This window comes from Arctopsyche grandis, chromosome 4 (genome assembly GCF_051622035.1).
Source record: "Arctopsyche grandis isolate Sample6627 chromosome 4, ASM5162203v2, whole genome shotgun sequence".
Classification (NCBI taxonomy): domain Eukaryota; kingdom Metazoa; phylum Arthropoda; class Insecta; order Trichoptera; family Hydropsychidae; genus Arctopsyche; species Arctopsyche grandis.
The window spans coordinates 21343138-21364853 of NC_135358.1; the positions used below are offsets into that span (position 1 = coordinate 21343138).

The 21716-nt window shown below is 32.8% G+C and overlaps 2 protein-coding genes across 6 annotated transcripts; both read left to right on the forward strand.

Annotated features, from left to right (window-relative positions):
• Positions 1-565: 565 nt before the first annotated feature.
• On the forward strand, positions 566-1834 carry ave (sterile alpha motif domain-containing protein aveugle). The gene is made up of 3 exons (XM_077428943.1): positions 566-1084; positions 1167-1277; positions 1351-1834. Exons 1-3 carry the CDS (start codon positions 1046-1048, stop codon positions 1546-1548), a joined length of 348 nt encoding a protein of 115 aa, XP_077285069.1. The 5' UTR covers positions 566-1045; the 3' UTR covers positions 1549-1834.
• An 896-nt stretch (positions 1835-2730) lies between these two features.
• SmydA-4 (SET and MYND domain containing, arthropod-specific, member 4) lies at positions 2731-20979 on the forward strand. 5 transcript variants are annotated; one of them, XM_077428484.1, is made up of 11 exons: positions 2731-2858; positions 3789-3845; positions 14352-14542; positions 17213-17347; positions 17423-17587; positions 17662-17857; positions 19386-19577; positions 19672-19982; positions 20051-20310; positions 20389-20492; positions 20562-20958. In XM_077428484.1, the coding sequence occupies exons 2-11, from the start codon at positions 3822-3824 to the stop codon at positions 20697-20699; spliced, it is 1716 nt and encodes a 571-aa protein (XP_077284610.1). In that variant the 5' UTR covers positions 2731-2858; positions 3789-3821; the 3' UTR covers positions 20700-20958. The 5 variants fall into 5 exon arrangements, with proteins under 5 accessions (XP_077284610.1, XP_077284608.1, XP_077284612.1 ...); XM_077428482.1 differs by having other exon boundaries at positions 2733-2858; positions 3731-3845; positions 20562-20979; XM_077428486.1 differs by having other exon boundaries at positions 2737-2801.
• Positions 20980-21716: the final 737 nt, after the last annotated feature.

Below are 21716 nucleotides of genomic sequence, written 5' to 3' on the forward strand. Positions count from 1 at the left end.
TATGTACTATACTGGGAGGTCTGCAGCCCTACAGCCCTTATGGATGGCAAGAATAGCATGCATTTGTACTATATTGGGAGGGCTGTAGCCCCGAAGCCCATAGCCAGCCAGCAGCATAGCTCGGACGTTAAGCTTCTGCTTACCGTCAAGAAGGTGCCGGGTTCTATCCCTGAATGAAAATGAATTTTTCAGAGTATGCTGTTGGTCAGACCTGGATTTGTGACTCCAGGTTGATCGTTTCCTATCAGAGTTTGCCAATTTTCTCTGATTTCATTGTTGAAACGGTTCCCGGAAAAAAAATTGGCTAAAAATCCTTCCTACCTACTATGTCACCACTATTTGAAATTTGATGGATGTACAATAAAAATTTATGTACAATTCATAGATGTCTCGTTAATTTGCGAGTTTTTTCAGTGTCTCGCAATTCAACGACTTATAATAAAAAAAAATGCTGCATTTGTATTTGTAATTGGACAGGAAGGCGCATTGGGATTTACCTGTAAGGCCTTCCTGGTATATATGTAAAATAAAAATAATAATAATAATATGGACGAGCCGCCACTGCATTCTACTAAGCCAAGTCAATATTTGGCCTTGTGGCAGTGGCGTGCCGTGAAAATCGCTCTGTTTTTGCCGCAAAAGCTTTACTTACGTGTGCGACAAAAACAAAGAGATTTCCATGGTACGTCACTGCTTTTTGGAAAGAAACATTCCAAGGGAATACACGATAATAACGACATTTACATATGTATACAGTCTAAGAAAGATTCTGATGGTGCTAATTTTTTTTACTTATTACTACTTACATTAACGTACTACTTTAATCCAAGTAGTTTTCAACTACTGTTGCATAGCAAACAACTAAAATATTTTCCAAAAAGCAAAGTCACTCGCGGTATTATTGTAATTAGTAAAACGGTGAAGTTTTGTGTTTGGACCAAATTTTGCACAACATTGACTGTCAAATGTGTGCTGTCAGTTTTGCCGTATTTGTTTGTTATATTTTGAAATTAGGTTCGTAAATGTTATTTTTACTAATTTGACAATGGTGGAAGACACTTCTTACATCAACAATAAACCCAAGGTATTTATTTATCAAAATAATCTTTAAAATATAAGATTCGTAGTTTTAATGCTCAATTATTTTTCTTATTTATTTCTTATAGAGTAAGGCAACCAGACCGAGGGACATTCATTTATGGTCTGTACCAGATGTAATGAAATGGTTTCGAAGACATTGTACCGACTACTATGCTTACTCTGAACTATTTTCCAAAGTGTGTATTTCATTTTTGTTTAAATTCATTAACGTTATATACATTCATATTACAGTTTATTTTATATTTATAGCATGATATCACTGGCAGAGCGCTCGTCAGAATGAATGACAATACTCTAATGCGACTGGGCATAACTAATGCCGACCACAGAAACGCCATATGGCGAGAAATATTAAAGTTAAAATTAAAAACAGACATTATGGAAATTAGAGACTTGGAAAGACGGAATAATTTCAGTGCCTACGATTTGCAAACGGTTCCTGTGTAATACGATACCTATTCGAAAATTCGATAATATGTATATGGTGACTACAGAAATCTCCTCGTCTCGAGCATTTTGTGTAACGATCATTCTATGTATAACCAAGAGTGGCTGTTGCACAAAATGTATTCGATTTTCTAATGAGATTAACAACACTTGCCAAGTCGAGTACTTGCCAGATAACGGGAGATTCTGTTTATAAATTATGTAGTTTTATACGCATGCTGTACTGATAGTATCTTACAGTTGACTTTGTAATAAAAATATTTTACAATTAGTGTTTTTTTTTTTTTAATACTGAAGTATTTTATTTTTTACACACAATATTTTTTACCATTGAAGTCTATTTTGAAAAAACAACGATGACATTAACGAAACGCGCAAAGAAAACAATAAAATTCCACATTCACAATATGAAAATAAAGTTATTCTCGGCGTTTTCAAGGCAACATTGTGCCAAAATTTATACAAAAATTTTAACTATAAAATATTACATGACTATAAATATTCAATGAAGCGCCTCGTAATAGGCTATTTTAATAATACAAAACTAAAAATTCGTAAGATTATATTATATATTAAAGATTAGATTATATATTAAAAATCTTTCGAAAAACAGGTCACATTAATATAAACATGCAAAATTTTATTTTAATCCAATCTATTATTTTTTGTTTTCTTATCGATGTCCGTATGTTTATTTTCATTAATTTACTTTGGGAGGAAATCCAACAAGTGACAGCATTGACTGTGAGATGAAAATACCATTAACACTCCACTGCCTACAATTTATACCAATAAGTAAACACACATGAATATTTCCCACACATATTTAACACTTACATTATATACAACTTTTTAACAATATAAACAATATTAAAAATAGTAATTTTAGTAATAAATTGAGATTTTACACAAACTAATCCTAACTTTGACCAGATTTATAATCAACGTGTTAACGTTATCTTCATCTCATCTTTATAATCATCGTTATCGTTACCTGTTATCGTTAAACTTCATTGTCAATATTATTCGTTTGTACATATTGTGCCCAATACAGTTGCTTGAAATAAAATAAATATATAAAATAGTTAAATGTTGAAATTAAACTGGCTTTCGGGTCAATTTGGACAGGCCCGGACATTCTCGGGTTGCTATAGCTATGGTCCAACGAAATAATTGACTCTGGGAGACGCCACATTCAGATTAAATCAACCTCTTGGATATAACCTGTCAAATAATGCAGTCTCTAAAATAATGTCTATACGTGCACCATTACACTGAACTAAAATTCATTTTGCATTCCCACCTGACAAGTTGGATATAGTTTTTTTTTTACATTATAATAATAATTAAGTGTCTTCTTTATACAAAGTTTATAATACAATGTGTCGTAGTTTAAAGTGACTTTAAAATAGTGTAGTTTGATTTAATGAAACCGTTATTGAATTTCAAATGTGTTAATGAATGAGAGTTCTGTTATCTAGTACGCTGTTTGCGTTCATTTAAATTAAATTAATCAAATATGAAATTTGAAATATGATCATTTGAAATTTCGCCAATGGCAATTCCGTTTTGGCCACAAGCCACTATTATTTACACAGAGATTGAATCTGCAATTAATATAAATGAGATTATTTTCATATAATTTCGTCGTATTTTATTTTAATATAAAAAAAATACTTCTTTACTAAATGGGATTTCAAATACAAAAACACATTGAACAAACGGTTATCTTTCATTTTTATGACCTGATTTATCCCTATATACAATCCACATGAGATAAAGTTCAATTTCCCAAGTCAAATAAAAAATACCATGGAACTGTGCAATGTGTTTTGCAGCACATGCACGTTCCCAACTACAGTTAATAGCTTTCTTTGACAAACGTTTAACGGATTGCGCGTGCAAATTCTAAAGGAAAACTGCATGTCGTCTCATCGACAGAAATAACGCAACAGAAAATTAATATTTAGGCCATGGAAACGCAGTTGCATCACGCGGTTGAACGTTTAAACGGTGCAACTTTTGGGACAAAATTTTCAATATATATTTCGACGGAGCCGTTTCGGAAACGTAAACTGCAAATAGTGTGTGCAATTTTCAACATGCATCCTATGCAGTTGTGTTCGATCCGCGAAAGCGGACGTACTGAATTTTTATTTGGTTTCTTTTTTTTATAATATAGCTAAAGTTCAATAAATAAAATATCAGTGAATTTTTCTTTGTTACCTAAAAAAATATAGATATATCAAAAGCAATTAAATTAAATTAAAAGGATGCATAGATCACAAAATGGAAAGGTAAAATATAATATAAAATAAAATTGTTTATTGAAACCGCAGACATAACGTAATAAATTCGTATGCTTGTTGTTCTTATAACACATAAAATCCTATATAACCCCTATTTTATGTCAGTAGCTGTTCGGCTTTATGTACACCGGTTAATATATTGAATGGATAAAAGATTTAACATTTATGTATTGGTAATAAAATACATAACGAACTTCATAATAATACATCTAATGTGAAATTCGACGAGTCTCGATAAATAATAAAAATTACGATCAAGCTCTGAAAATTTTCATAACACACAACTATTAATCTAATGTGATTGTTCCGTTTTCATAATATAATTTAATAACTAATATAATATCATAACATATTGATCGTTCTTATAGCATATAAAAATCTTGCAATTGCACGTAAAGATTTGCACGTTTTGATCAATTCGGTTGTACGATGTTTCATAGTTAATCAAATCCAAGTTACTATTTGATTTAAAATATCTGGTCTTCTTATTGGCAAAGTAACCATAACATAACGAAAAAAATACATTGAGCCTTAAACTAATGTAACAAATTGAAATTGAAGTTGAAACCAACCCTTTGGACTTAAAATGAAGAACTATTTAGTCAATAATTGATTTGCAAAGTGTATTTATACAATAAATAAGTATGATTTTCAGCAATCAAAATATAATTCAATCAATTTAAAATTTGAAAATTATAGATATTTGAAATTTTGTTCAATAGAAATACAGGCATTCAAAGTTAAATTTTTTCTTCCTTTCGTTTGTGAGACTCAATACTTTATGGTATTTTCTATAAGTAATGTGACATTATCTATTCGTGGAAGTGACTGAGAAAATCGTCCATGCTAATTTTCCCTTGTATTCGGCAGCACGTGCAGGAAAAATCTGCGCCAGGAAAATCTTTTACGCCGAATGTCAATTTTTCCGACATTGGAAAATGTCTACACGTGCGGCGTCGTTTTGGCTATTAATACACGATTTTTTTTAAAATGCGACGATTAAAAATAAGAAAGAGAATAACAGGCAAACTGATCCGTTCGAATAATGAGCTTGTGAAACGAGCGGCGTGCGGTGAAATAGATAAATAAATCTCTAAAGCGAATTTGCCGCTCCATCGACCAGAAAACGTCGTAAAATTGAAACGATCGCATAATTTTGGCATTTATTAGTCTTTGGTAACAAACAATCATTGAGTCTATTATTTACACAATCACTATATTCGAATTTATAACCGGCGAAAGTGAAGAGCTTCGTACACACTTAGCAATTCCTATAGTTCATCGTCCGCCAGTTACATAAATCTTATTAGATCAATCGATAATGCATTACATGAGTGTTGCGTTATTGAATTCCCATCTCTGGTATTACACAATGGACACAAAGGGTCGATCGTCGCATATTCTGTATTACGATCGTATGCCAAAATCAAGAAATAAATTCGACCATGCTAAATAAACAATATATAAGAAGAGAGGGATAGGGCTCATCTTGAGATTTATTTGCAACGTGTATTTAATTTCAGTAGTAAATTGTGCAAGTTGCACGCGCTGCGTATTTGGCAGGCGATAGGCGCCCAATAGTTTAGCAATTTAACAATGTTTGGTAGACTGGGTCCAGCTCGTTGACCTCCATAGTCAGGATTGATTCATGACCAACCATTAGCTCTACACACTACAATAACTTAGTCCGTATAACACCAATCACACTCCCAATAATAACTGGGAAGCTATTTATAAAACTTAAGTCAAAGAAAAAATTACAGTTCAAATTCCAAGGAGTTATTTTGACATTCAGCAACATAAAAATATTGGTAGGTAGCACCAAATCAATATGCCTTTTGTCACTCTACATGTCCTTGTGAACTTGAAAATCCCACTGTAGAAGCATATTCCTAATATATTTCGGTTGCATGTATGTATGTACATACATACAACCGAGATTGCTTTTCGTTGTAGGTACAATCATATAACCATTTATATGTGACAATTAGAAAAATATTCAATTATAAAAAAACTAGTGTTGTACTCGTTTGCTACTGGGCTTCTTATCATTGATTTTAGAACCCATTATGGCCCAGAGATTCTCGATAGGGTTCAAGTCTGGACTGCTACATGGCCATTCCAATTACAAAATGACCTTCTTTGCAATAAATTCTTTCACCTAAAATTTACAGAATAAAATTTGCTTGATATTCTTAATTTTAGTTATTGATTATGATATGAGGCAGTGGAAAAAAAAACAATTTACGGATTTGGCACGATGGCACTATTATAGTATAGAGTCAAGATCTGCGAGCTCGAAATATAAAGAAAGGATAAGGAACCACCCCAACACTCTGGCCAGGGAGTTATAAGATAACAAGCCAATAAAAATACTCAATAGAGGTGATCTCTTGGACCTCTAACAGAGGGTGAATTGCCAATGGGCATTTCATCCACAAGCTAGGGAATAAGGAAGAAGAAATGCGCAGAATGTCCCGAGGAGGACAGATAGCTGAATGTAAATTGAAAAAAAATAAAAAAAATTGGAAAATTAAACTACACCTCGGTTAGAAATTAGCATAGAAATAATTTTATTCCTTCTGATTTTATTCTGAAAACACTATATAAATTAGAATTCCGACATTTTAAATTTATTTAAACAAATAAATATTTGAATGAAATCTGATCTCGTTTGTTTTTCATTATGTAATTTAATTTGTTTTCAAACATTATTTAAATTATTCAAACACTAAATACATTCAGATTACCAAATAATAAATTTAAACCGAAATAATACTACCTGATTAAAGAGGATGTATTAGTTCAGCCTAAAATCAATTAATTCGATGATAATAATTAATATTGATGGATTTAAAAAGAGTCATTCCTCATTTATAATGCATATCATCATTATTTCAAAATATAAATATGTATGTATGTATGTATGTGAGTCAAACTTTAAAAGCTCTCGATACAAAACGTGTAATTCGAATCGTGTGAAACTTAAATTCCAATTAAATTCTGACTAATGACATCTCTTTTTTCAGATGGACAGTATTTTTAAAACCGCAAATAAAAAAATAAACAAAAGCCGTTTCTTCGAGTTTATTTTTGAGAATCTTTTAAAATGCGCTGTTAGCATTTGTACTCATATTACAAATGGATACAAATGGAATATTTAAAAATATACTTTTTACAACACAACATGTAATAGAAATAAGCTCACATAACAAAACCTACGTACAAAGTTTCCGTGAAACTATACAGTCGACTAAGAAACAAATTATTCGTATTTATAAACGAATTGTATTTTCTCAAGATTTTCACGCCATTTTCACAGCCAAGTCGCCTCGCCGCCTTGCAAACAAATGACTTTAACTCGCATCGTTGAGATATTTGGCATCATTGTTTCGTCATTCTAGATTGTTCGATCTGGAATTTGCGACGACAGGATCTTGACAAATTCGTTGAAATATTATTTTTGAAAAAAGCGTGCGTCGATTTTAGGCTATTCGATTTCGCGCGCCAAAGAAACGTCAAACATTTGCACACGGCCGTAATACAAACAATGTCGACCATCAGAATTATTCAAACGTTTGTTTATTCATAAAAATCGTTAGAAAAAGTCGACTGCCTTAGTATTTTCATACACATTTCTAAAATAATCTTCACCGTAATATTATATAGCATTTTAGCGATCGTTATTCGCACGATAATATTCCAGTGTTGACGCATTGTTCAACGCCGTGCTAACAAAGACGTCAGTTTTAACGAACGTGCAATTTATAGAGGACGTTACCGTTCCGCTTTTAACAATGGCTATTTGAAGATGCTTAAAATATTTCATATTCTAATTTATCGCTCTAATATAAGCAACGATATTGTACCTGTTTTATTATATGGAAGTATGTACTTAATTGTGGATCGTTTATAACATAAACTTTTTTCGCCCGTAAGGTAAAATATGTTGTAGCTATTTCAAAAATTGATCGATTTTAAAATGATGTAATAAGTTCAATTTATTGTTTTTAAAACATAAAATTCATAAATATTTATGCATTAAACACTCGCTAAAACTCATTGATCATATGTATTTATGAACAGGTTGGCCACGAGAAGAACTGTATTTTTTTAAAAAGCAAAACAGTATTAATTTTTCAAAAAAAAAATTTAAGTAATGTAACATGTTTGTATGCTATTTTTTGTCAGATATGTGACGTCCGTCTTACCTGATGCAGTTTTAAATCCAGACCATCTTCTGTTCGCACCGTTCGTGGAGCGCCCGTGGTTCGAAATTTTTCAACTCATTTCATAATGGACTACTGTTCCATTGCTACTGAATACAACAGTGCCGTGCCGTGAAAATATCCCTGTTTTTGTTACACAGCCTTACTTGCGTAGGCGCGAGCAGGATACAAGGAGACTGGGTACCGTAATACCGAGTTCCCTTGTATCTTGCTCGCGCACATGTTAGTAAGACTGTGCGACAAAAACAGGGAGATTTTCATTGCACGGCACTGCAATTAAATATGGCGATCCATTAGGAGTTCAATGGCCATACCGCCACCACTCCACAACTCTCCCTTCCAGGAGTACCAACCCACCAAAAATGTATGTAAGAGAATGTCAGAAGCTTACAGCGTTATCTGTTTAATGTAAACCGCATCTATTGGTATGCACTTTCATAAATGTTGATTAAATTATCTATGTACGTAGTAACAATAGATGAAGTTTTGTGATCATGCGAAAATTCGAACTCGAGATTTTTTTTATTGCATGGTTCTATTTAACTTTTTAAAATCTAATAAATAATTTCGAAAGAGACTTTGTATGTAAGTATTTGGTTCGTAGAATCCATGACGTTATCAAAAAAATCAAAATTTCTATAACGACGATATCGACGATTCAGTTTTCGATTTCGATTCCTTTTTCAGTTCCAGATTTGGATTCCTTCAGTTCCGGATCCGGATTCCTATTTCAGTTCTGGATCCAAATTCCCTTTTTTAGTTCCGGATCCCGATTCCTTTTTCGGTCCGGATCCTATTTCCTTTTTCAGTTCCGGTTCCGGATTCCTGTTTCAGTTCCGGGTCCCAATACTTGTTTCAGTTCCGGATTCAGATTCCTGTTTCAGTTCCAATTCCGATTTCAGTTCTGATTCCCTTATACATATATAAAAAAAAACTACCCTTCGTTTCTGATTGGTCGTCGTTAATTTATTTTATAGATTCAAATAAATTTAAATAAAAAAACAAATAAATGTTTACTACCATATTAGATTATGTTTAAACCATGTTTAAGCGGTTTATATTAGAAATACCGAGCGAAGATCAATAAAAATAAAACAGTGTAATTTTTCTATAGCTATTATTGTTTTTCCTGAAAGTCCGTTATAACCATTATAAATCAGAATAAACATTTGTATATTTTATTTATACTTGAACTTTTAGTATGAAATTAATCTTTCAATGTTTATAAAATTAATAACTCAATGTTTGTTTTTTGCTCTCCTTTGAATTCATTCAAAGTTATCTTTTGGCACAGATTGAACCGCCTAGAAATTGTCAATTACGTAAATCTTTCTGTTCACATCTTTCTAATACATATGTCGACGTTGCTTCTCAATAGACTATAATAATTTACTTATTATATTAAGCAATTGCTTAGTAAAATTATCATATTCGTTATCAGTGAGCAAACATGTATAAGAGAAATTAAAATGTATGTATGTATGTCATCGCAGAATAATTTTCATAAATTGTAAGAACAATAGGCTCCGTATCACTTCACTGGTAATTACATTACCGATAATAATCGCTATAATTTTCGCATTCTTCAGACTCGCGATACAATCAAATGAAGGCGTTAGAATCTCGACATGGTTAAAGTAGACAATCTGCTCAAATTGTCGCAGACAATTGCGATCTTGACAATAGTGCGTGAGCGATGCTCGCCTACGTCTCTAATCAGCGATCATTAGGCACACCGTACGTCGGATTTTCCACGCTTTTCCGCCACGAAAGCAACGATTCTAAATATCTGACTCGCTATGTGGCACATGGGCTCTCTGGGCCAGGGCCAGCTATAAGAAAGGTTTGACATAGCTACAGCAGTCGCGCGGACATTATTTCGCCATGGTTGTTCAGCTGCTTGACACCAGGCAATTAGTAGCCGGTATTTATTGCCACGTTGCTTTTATTGTCTCCGTTTATCTCTCGGGTGTATCTCCTACTAGCATAACAAAAACAGTATTTAGTGAGACGATCGAAACACCCTCTAAATGTGTGTAGATTAACGCTATTGCGAAAATTGGGCTATTCGTGCCCACAAGCTATTTATATGATACAATTGCGTAAACAAATTATCATTTAAAATTATCGGAATGCTACAATTTATACTTGTATAGACAACATACTAAATTTCAAGTGTTGCTTTATTACTTTTGATGTACTAGTTTGCTCTCAAATGAATCGAAATCCTTTATTAAGGACATTCCAGTTGCAGGACTGACAATTTTTGGTCAAAAATCGACTTTCGGTAATACCGGTAGCACCGAAATATGATTATTTTAATTTTATGTTAGTTGAATTGTTTTGAATTTAGGAGAAAACATTGTTGAGGCTATTTTGTATGGATTAGTTGAGAAATCTGTCAACATCCTTTTTGACCTGCTATTCAAATAATCCGCTAAGTGTATGATAAATTTAAAATTATACTTTATCATTGAAAAATGCATTTATACCTGAGACTGCTTCCAAATACATATATACATTTGTACATATATTGAGTTATAACTTATTTAAATAACAATGAGAAGCCTAATCGCCTTCCGATTTTTTCGGAAACCTATTTTTTTCACTTTTTTGAAAACATGTACATATGTATGTATGTATATTATATTTAAAAACTTAAACCATCCCTTGCACACAAAAATTCTTCAAAGTATCCCTTGCATACAAAAATTTATTTACTTTATTTTGGACATTCGCTGATCAGCTCGCTGGACTCATTTATAAATTTATTTAATTAATTGAATAAAATAATAAACTAATTTGATTTCACTAGTTGTTTAAATTAATCGATTCTGGTATTAACAATAGTTCGAAAATTTTTCGATAGAGGCAGATGTTGGTATATTTGGAATCCGTGAAACTGAAAAATTCTTCTTATGCCTTCGTAAAGTAATCTAATAATATTTGAAAGAAATTATCGAATTAACTGATGTAAAATAAAAAGACATTTTGTAGAGATTTCACTATTTCTTGCAAAGAAGATCAATCAGAGAAAAATCAAAAATAGTTGTGCCAATTTTTGTGCAGAACTCTATCATCAACCACATCAGATAAAATCAGTCAATTCTAATAAATCTGAAAAAGCATCAAAACCTTGCCAGAAATGATAGCAATAAAAGCAACATTCTAAAAATCAAATTCTGTACACGTATCAATCCCATTATCTCTACTTATGATCTGAGCTATTCCATTAACAAAATTAATCCGTATCATATACAAACATATGTGTTTGCATGTTACAGTCCAAGTGTATAAACATACATCTCGTTCGTTCATTAACATACAAGTTAGCTCATACACGAACCAATCTGGCCATTTATACTGTACACAAATGAACAAAATAACTAATTCGTTCATGCACAAGCGAATTAGTTCTTTTACGCATAAGCTTAAGTACTCTCAATCTTTTGCTTCATCTTTCATTATCTTCTATATATGTGTACCCAAAATTGAATTGTTTAAAATCGGAGAATTGAGAGCTATAGCAACATCGAAATGTGGTTTACATAGGATTTCTTATTTCAAATACTTTTGGTTTTGATAGATAAAAATTTCATGCTATACCTGATGGGAATCCATTAAACTGCTATCAATTAAACTTAAACCAATAGCTCATGTATGAACAAACTAGTATGTTTATGAACCTTAGTGAACACTTGGACTGTACCATGTAAACATACATACATACAAACCAAGGGCGTGCCGTCATTTGACTAGAGGTACTAGTCTAGTCCCCTAAAATCTCTACATAAAATTAAAAAACATCAACAATTAAATTAAAATAAATTCAAATCGTTGTCCATATTGATATTGTTGACTCGGATTAGTAAGTTCAGAAACTGGAATCGGCCCTACTTGAAGTAGTCATGGTAGTGGATTTTTTTATGATATGGTCTGCCGCGTAGTTTGCTTGCACGGACTTGCCGTCTCAATTATATTCCCTTCGCAGTACTGCTAAAAGATCCGGCTCACGAAACGATTCCCTCAGAACAAATCAACGCGGAGTGTCCAGAAACAAGTAACGAGGCCTTGGAATGTTGCATTCTTGATAGTTTGTTCGACAAATTATTCAGAAGATTAAGTTTTGAGGACAAACAATATGTTATTTAGAAACGTAGGCTACTTGGGATATTTCAGTAAGCACAAAAAATGAAAAATTATACTCATCAATTCAATATAGATTGTTATAATTCAAAAATTAAATAATATATTTTTTTGTCCATACCTAGTTCACTGCTTTAAAAGTCACGGCACGCAACTGATACAAACACATATGTACATATATGTAAATGCATAATACAAAATGCAAATAGTAATGGCAAAGAGAGGACAAAACAGTAATCAAATCTCGCCAACAATTTTGATAATCTATAAAAACTGAATTGAATTATGAACTTCAACCAAGATTTGTACCTCACACCGTTCATTACTACCCGAACGACTACCAACTACGTAAGCTAAGCTTTGTGGCTTTGTTTGTTTACTCATGCCAAAAAACACTGTTTACTCAAGACTAATTAGAGTGTAGTACATAGGTGCTTTAAAATACCAATGATTAATGGCTAGCGGGCCATATGGCGATCAATCTTTTTACGAAAAGAATATGATGCCACACGCATCGATCGACCGTACATATAATCTAATTATAATCCACATAGACACACATTGCGGACAAACCCCAGTTCTGACAAAATTCAATTAACAGTGCCAATAATCCATTGTATACAAAAACGCGAAATTAAAATCCAATTTTGCCACTGGTTCAACGTCTGCAACAATCGACCTATTTATCCAGTGTTAATATGGTGCGCCAATGCCGAAAAATAAAACACTCCTATCCTATATGTAGATAAAACAGTTTAATTATATAGACTTCAGCGATATTGAAATAATACAGTGCTGTCTATTTTAATATAGTCACACAATGTGCGATAGATTGGCACTGAATTTATCATATGCGCAACTTACCAGTATGTATACACCATGGTCAAAAATAATGCTCCCACTATTTTCAATGAAATAATCACAATTTTCGTCATTTATGATATGATCGTTGATATCAGTTTCAAATTGTCATAATAAACAATCGCGGTTGCTCTTGGTCACTCATGGTCACTCAACTCGGGCAACCAGAAGGGATAAAATATAAATGGAAAAGGGGGTATAACTACAAAAGTTCTAAAAAAATAATAGTGTCTTTTATATAATTTCTTCTACAAAATAAATTATTACTAAAATACTTCTCAATATGGAGACTTCTAGGCCCGGTCATTGGCAATTCCGAAGATTTTCATTATTATGGGTATTACATATGTACATATAATTATTTATTGCTTTTTATTATAATTACTAATGGTGTATCCGATAACATATCATCGCATGGGTTTTGGAATATTAAGTTATTAAATAAAATAAATGTGCCGTCGGTCATGTGTTCGATCCCCACGCGGTCGATTTTTTTCAAATGCATTTTAAATATACTTAATTACTTATAAACAATATAAAACACCGATAGAAAATCTAATTAATTAAATATTTTTTTAATAGATGGCGGTAAATTCTCAGCCTAGAAGAAATATTAGTAGCGATCAGTATATATATAGAAGTTTTTTCCTTTTGTTATTATATCTTCGTATACGTTTTGGCAGTGGTTTAGCTGTGACGTATGTACATACATATGTATGTCGAATCGAAACGACTATTATAGTACGGCGAGCGTTATCTCAGACAGACACACAGACAGAATAGCGATATTATATATATGATGTATTTGTGCATAAATGGAAAAAACCTTCATATTATTTATACAGATTATTCTTATACTGCACATTAGTTAATGGGATACAATTTTCGAAAAAGTGGTATGAATTTTTGTACTCACTGTATACAAATACAATATACGTTCAGGGTTCAGTTTAGGTGCCGGCCCAAAGTGCGTCTAAAATTGATCTTATTTCTCGGAATCGTGGCGTGTGATGTCTCATTGGTATGAGCTTTTCCAGAGGTATTAAATTGAGCATTTTCTCTATGAGCTTTTATGTCAGTTTGAGCATACATGTCAGGTGGTCGAGGCCACCATGTCGAATGCGGCCATGTGCACTTGGCGTTTGAGCGTCGCCGGCGACGTACGCGGGAAAAGTCCCTCTGGAACCCTCCCGAGAGTTGAATCCTTCAGAGGAGGATGTTAAGAAGGGCCATCTTAAAAGTTGCTGGCTTTTTGCAGAAGAGGCGCAGCTGCAAGAGCTCGCAGAGACACCACCAGCAGCCGGCAAAATCTCACGATAAGGAGAACGACGTCGTTGATGTACTTCAGAATAGAGAAGACACGTGTAAAAACTTTGAGAAGCCGGTGAAAAGTAATGGAGGCAATGAGGAATATCCGTATGAAATTAAGGATTCGGAAGTCATGGGAAGGTGAGGCTTTAATTCTTTATTTATTTTGCTTAATCGAATATATTTCCATTGCTTTTTACTAATACTTTTTAGTATCCTCATCGTCATTTCGTTATGCAGCTATTAAAAATCAATAATATTACGTTTTTTCTGATGTTTTCCATTGTCAATGATTGCGAATATCATGAATTAACTAAATCCATATACATAATATGTATTCGTAGAAATTTATGATTTTATTTCCGAATGATGTTTTTATTGATATTTAGTAGTAGAACTTTAGCTTTTAAGCGACGACGATCAAATTTACGTATATGTTATTGTATGTAAATATATACGTAGAAGCTATTTATTAGAAATATGTAGCTGTCTATTAAAATAATACTATGAAAGTAAACAGAAGCTTTATATGACGGGCGCGTAGAGCTGTATTACTGCTTTCTCGCCAGTCAATTATTAAACTTCAATTTCAATATTCTCATACATGAAATTTAATGCGATTAAAATTTTCTATTTTTATTCGGGCTTCTCATTAATGAAAACAAAACAGATAGGTAAATTGTGGTGAAATTTTTAGTAAGCGTTTCTTTATTAAGTTGAACTATTATATTAAACATGCATTTTTAGATATTTTTATTTTTTCAATAGACTTTTATCACTTAAATGTTAATACTTTTTATATTTTTCCATTGAAAATCTCTATTTTTTAAATAATATTCTCAATTCAGAATTTAATATATGTAATATGTGATTATGCGTTTATATTTCATACGATGATAGATAACTATTTCATACCGTATTCACAATACATATTACCTACATACATACATACATATTTGGAATTGTCTACTAAATTAATTATTAACATCTAGTTACCTAAAGCTCTTTACAAATAAATTTGAATGAATGGGCTTTTATACTTCTTCTTTTGTATTTATTCTTGTTATATTTTTTCTTCTTTTAATATTATTTCCTTTAGTTTTAGATTCTGTTTTAATTTTATTGTATTTTATATATTTTTTGTTATTTTTATTGATATACTCATTATGTCCATCGGCTATGCCACCCCTCTCAAGTATTAAATAAAAAAAATATCTAATTATTATACATATGTATATAACTTATTTTAATTTAATATAACTTTATTTTAATTTATGAAATCGCATTTACATACAATGGAATGAGCACAGGCGACAGTCGAGCGTTTTGGGGTTTGACGCTAGCGACAATACTCTTGAGCGTACGATACGCCAAATACTCACCCCTCACCTTTAAAACATGCATTTAGATATTTGACGTACTCATTAAAAATTATAAGTATGCTAAATAGCTAATAACTTTTTTTATTATACTCTCAAGTTGTAAATGTATATAGGTGCGATATTTCGTAGTTTTCCCGGGGGTGCTGCAGCATCGTAGCTTCTATACACAAGCCGCCACTGTGTATAAGTGTACATTTACAGCAGATCATCGCAACTCGAGTGCCGCGACCCCTTTTAGTACCGCAGGCACCACTTTGATCTAACGTGTGCGAGCGAGATCGGGTGCGAGGGAGAAAACCGATGTTAGTTAACGTTTTGTCACATATGTATGTAGAGACTAGCTAGCTACTGCCGATAAAGTTCATATGTATGTACGTAGCTGACAAATTCTACGAGTCGTAAACAATGTGTACCGCGAATATCAAGAATTTAGTTTGTGTATCAATTCCTTTCCAAAACCACCGGTTGAAATATCAACGGGCACAATCTTAAAAAGTTGTCATAAAGTTCCCATAATTTTCCGACCACTAATTTGGTCTCATATTTTTTTGTTTCAAAATGTTTTGGTAATAATTCAATCAATTCGTGTAAAACCTCGCACAAATTCCAGTGCCCAAAATATTATAATATTTTGAAAAATCAAAATTAGCATTTGAATCATATGTAGTTGCCATTTTTCACTATAGCAGTAAATCACATTTACGATGATGGGCGTTCACTCGCAATGCCTTTCTGCATTTCCGATAAATGTAAAGTGCGATATCGCTAGTAGTGCTCTCTTTCATATCTACAGAGTGGTATAAAAACATAAATTTTATTTTATTGCAACGAAAATATTTTACAATTTCACATGCACATAATTATTGACGGTCATAACTTAAAAATAGAATGAGAAGCGTTAAACATCGATAATTACTTGGAACTTTGATGATTCGAATTTTGCGTAAAAATTCGTTGCAGAAGATCTGAGAAAATCGCTGTTTGTTTTTATAATCATATTTGAGTGGTTTGTTGAGTTTTTCGCCGTTTATTTGTTCTCGAATGTACAGAATCAGTATTTTGACACATGTGCACATGTACGTCAGTGGTTTGGCGCTTTCGTATATGTATATTATTTTACTTTTGAAAATCTGACGATAAAAAAAACACAATCAATGGGACCACCACACCCGTGTATTCTGTTGAAGCGTTGATGTATATTTATATATACATAGTGAGAGGAGTGCCAAAATTTTCATTCAGATGCAGACTGATGGGCTCGGCACTATTTGATGACCCTCAAAATTTAAGAGTGGGCGAAAGCAGTGTCATTTGCTCGAAATGATGAATGACTTTGACCATGACAAGATCAATGGGCATAGATTTGGCCAACTGTATTATAAAATTTTCAACAATTCTTCAATTAATACTAATGCTCTTAACATTTCAGATACTTGGTGGCTTCTAGAAATTTGGAGCCTGGGGATGTTATCATCATGGCTGAGCCGATAGTCGTCGGTCCGTACACTGGTTGTGATCTCATATGCTTAGGATGCTACCATCCCATAGTTGGCAATCCGTTCAAGTGAGTAAACAACAGTTATTTACTCGCTTTAATGTTTGCAGCTGTTTATTTATTTCCATTGAACGTTTTTCACAGATGTAAAGATTGCTCTTGGCCTTTGTGTGGCGATGAATGCATCGGGTTTCACCAACCTTTGGGACATTCAATTGAAGAGTGCTCCATTTTGAAGAAACATACTAAATTAGATTATACTGATTTAAACGAAGTCAAAGACCTCTATCAAACTATAGTTCCAATCAGGTAGTACGATTTAGACTTTATTACAACTTTAATTCGGAAATGAACTAATCACTGTAATTTTTTATTCATTTCAGATGTCTTTTACTAAAAACTAATGATCCTAAAAAGTGGAAGATGCTACACGAAATGGTGGCACATAATAGCATACGAAAGAAGAGGGTTGAACTGTGGAAGAGCAATCAATTGATGGTTGTAGACAAAATTAGGAAAATGTGGGGTATGACCCAATATGAAGAAGACGAAATTCATACCATATGTGGAATACTTGAGGTATGATGGATAAGAAATATAATATTTGGTTGTACAATACATATATTATATAGTAATAGTTTTATTTATTTATAAAGGTAAAAACCCATTTAAGCAAATTACATAATAAAAAAGTATAATGAAATCCTACAATATAAAATTAACAATAAAGAAAAATCAGAAAAGGTTAAGGAAATACAATATTCTGAATGGATCCTATGAACCGACCAAAAGTAACATTAAATATGTCAATGTCCGTCTGATCAGCTATGTAAATGGTTAAAAACCCCTATGACTGTGCATATAGGAGTATGTAAAAGAATGTTATTTTTAACTATAATTGGCGAAAACAGAACACGTTTGCGAATTCTAAAATAATTTTCTGGTGCATAGAACGTGAATTCGCTAAGAGTTGGTGGATTATAAATATTTTCCCGAAGAACAAGGAACATGTGTCGTAATAATTAAATACGACGACGAGATTCATGACTGACTAAGCCCGTCTTTCCCAAAATAAATTTGCTTGGATATAACCAAGGGTAGTATCCATACATTTTATAATGGAGAAACCGACAGAATTTTTTGTGAACTTTTTCTAATAAATTAATATACAACTTTTTGTTAGGTGATCAAATTATGCAGTTTAACTCCAAAATAGACCTGAGAAAAGAATTATAGAGGCAAATCATAGAATTGGAATTAGACAACAAATAAGATTTTCTGATTACAAATGCTAATGATTGGATAGATTTATTGACAACATTTAAAATATGGTTTTTAAATTTCAAATTGCTGTCAAAAAGTACACCAAGATCACGAATCATATACGATCGATTCAGAACAATCACGTCCATTGAATATTGGAAACTTGAGAAGTTTCGCGATCTAGTGAAAGTGATTGCTTTACATTTGCTTAAGGAAAATGACATACGATTGTTTACCCGGCTTCGCACGGCATTTGTAATAAAAACCGCTTAAACATGGCTAATCTAATAGTAAACATTCAATTTTTTTTTATTAAATGTATTTGAACCGAAAAAAAGTAATATTTAACGACAGTCAATCAGAAATGAATTACACACTCACAAAAAACGAATGGTTTTTTTTATAAATAATCCTGATCCGCAACTGAAAAAGGAATACGGATCCGGGACTGAAAAAAAATCGGGATCCGGAACTGAAACTGGAATCCGGATCTGGAGCTAAAAAATGAATCCGGATATTGAACTAAAATAGGGACCCGGAACTGGAACTGAAAAAGGAATCCGGAACTGGAACTGAAACAGGAATCCGGATCCGGAACTGAAAAAGGAATCCGGAACTGGAAATGAATAAGAATTCCGAACCGGAACTGAAAAAGTAATCCGGAAACGGAATCGAAATCGATATCTATATCGTCGTCATAAAAAATAATTTTGTTCGATAGCATTACGAATTCTACCACCCAAACTTTACATATATACTCACATTCAAAATCTCTTTCGAAATTATATATATATTAGTTAAACAGTGCTAGGGTATTTCAGATTAAATTTACATGTAATTTCAGGTGAATGCATTTGAAGTGGGTCAATTGGGTGCTAGTATTCGAGCTTTATATCCAAGAGCTTATCTCCTAGCTCACGACTGTACTCCAAATACAACACATACAGACGATTCACGCAGACGCATCACAATCAGAGCTGCTACTAAAATCATAAAAGGAGACGCCATCACACTCAGTTATGCGTACACTTTGCAGGTACATACATACATACATAGGATAGTTGTTTAGATTTACAATACCCAGTTTTTACGCTCACGTTCGAGCTTTTACCGTCGTGTTTGATTTGTAGAGTACCCATAAACGGAGGGAGCATTTAGTCGAGAGCAAGTTCTTCGAGTGCTGTTGCACTAGGTGTAAAGATCCAACGGAACTAGGCACCTTTGCTTGCGCCCTCAAGTGCCCCAAGTGTGGAATGGCGGCAAACCGGGACGTAGTACTACAGGCAATGCTCAATGGTGACTGTCCGAAGAAAATGGAAGTAAAAAGCAAACCTGGAGTTGTTTTACCCACTGATCCTTTGGATCCGAATGCACCATGGCGATGCGACACTTGCCCTTCGTACACCATCAGTGCTGCATCCGTCAAAACTGTAGTCCAAAGGTACAATTAATTTCAAAAATCTTTTACATATATATTACAAATACTTTCATTTAATTAATTCCATTCAGATTAAGCGACGAGCATGACAAGATAGATGTGAACGACGTCGAAGGATTTGAAGCGTTTCTCCATATGTACCGCAATATGCTTCATCCTAACCATTTCCTATGTTTGTCGGCCAAGTACGCCCTCAGTCAACTTTACGGTAAAGTGGACTCTCATCTCATACACAAGATGTCGCTGAGTCAACTTCAGAGGAAACGAGACATCTGTCGAGATATTCTTAAAGTGTTCGACGCTTTGGAGCCGGGCTATTCGAGACTCAGAGGTACGTCACCCAACTACTTAAATACTCAAGACATCTGTGTCTCATTAAATGGTTTAAATTCATCAAATTGTGCTATAGGTATTACTTTATACGAACTTCATGCGCCTTTGATGATCTTGACCACCAGGGATTATGAAAAGAACGAGCTTAGCAAGAACGAATTGCGCATCAGATTAAAAGAGGTATTTCAGCTCAATGCATGCTCAAGTTATTCAATGTGGATAAGTTGATTGAGGTATTTGAATTTTCAGGTAGTAAAATGTTTGGAAGAATCTGTAAAAATCCTTAACTATGAACCCAAAGAATCTTCAGAAGGAATTATGGCCACTGCAGCCATAGACGCACTCCTAAGAATCAAAGACTGGGAAAAGATTATTGGAAAGATTTAATTAAATTGTATTGAAGATATGATACATGATCTCAAAATTCATACGATCGAAGAAAGTAATGCTTTTTATGCATAATAAATGTACACAGTATTTTCAATATTAAAAGTGTTAATTCAGAGGAACTCTCACTGTACTATAATATAGGGACCTGATGAATATTGCTTAAATGTATTTATTAAATAAATTATCTATATTGTTCTTCTTTTTTAATACGATAACATGTAATACAAAAGTATACATATACAAAATCCAATATACTAAACAAGTTTCTAAATTTTTAAATTGGATTATGATTAACAGTATAATAATTAACCATCATATTTTCTCTACAAATGAATATATATATATATATATATATATATATATATATATATATATATATATATATATATATACATATATGGATACACATGTTTGTTCAAGTTTATATATACATACATACATATTATATTTAACAAATATACATTTCACACAATAAGATGTATAAAAGGTACACAACGTATGTTCTGCAAATAGATTGACCACAGATGAGCCGACCAGCCGAACAGTCTACGGGTATCGACAACCTTTTTACAATATATTGACACATCTTCTGATTTTGAAGCGCTATATATTGTATATAAATTATCTTCATAATACGCCTTACGTCTATAATAATAGTTCTTGATCTAGTGATCATTCTCTATTTTACATTTTTTTTGTGAGTACATACAATGTATCTCAGTGATTAGCATATAATGATATCAACCGAGAGGTCATAGGTTCAATTCCTGGCCCGGTGTTGCTGGCCAGATCTTGGATATATATTCAACTCCATGTCGATCGTTTCTTGCCAGATTTTGTCAATTTATCTGATTCCATTATTGAAACGTTTCCAAACAAATTGGCAACCTATCCTCAATTGTCACCATCATTTGAATATATTTTAAAATGTATAATAATAATGATATAAATTTATATATAGTACATATGTACAAATTTCGACATAGATGTCACCTTGGGACAAAACCTGTAATG

Excerpts from the sequence above, each read along its gene's own strand:
- ave (XM_077428943.1), top strand. The coding sequence starts at position 1,046 with ATGGTGGAAGACACTTCTTACATCAACAATAAACCCAAG. Across the intron at positions 1,085-1,166 it reads ACATCAACAATAAACCCAAG|AGTAAGGCAACCAGACCGAG; the intron begins GTATTTATTTAT and ends TATTTCTTATAG. Across the intron at positions 1,278-1,350 it reads ACTCTGAACTATTTTCCAAA|CATGATATCACTGGCAGAGC; the intron begins GTGTGTATTTCA and ends TTATATTTATAG.
- SmydA-4 (XM_077428481.1), top strand. The coding sequence starts at position 14,310 with ATGTTAAGAAGGGCCATCTTAAAAGTTGCTGGCTTTTTGCAGAAGAGG. Across the intron at positions 17,348-17,422 it reads ATAGTTGGCAATCCGTTCAA|ATGTAAAGATTGCTCTTGGC; the intron begins GTGAGTAAACAA and ends CGTTTTTCACAG. Across the intron at positions 17,588-17,661 it reads CAAACTATAGTTCCAATCAG|ATGTCTTTTACTAAAAACTA; the intron begins GTAGTACGATTT and ends TATTCATTTCAG.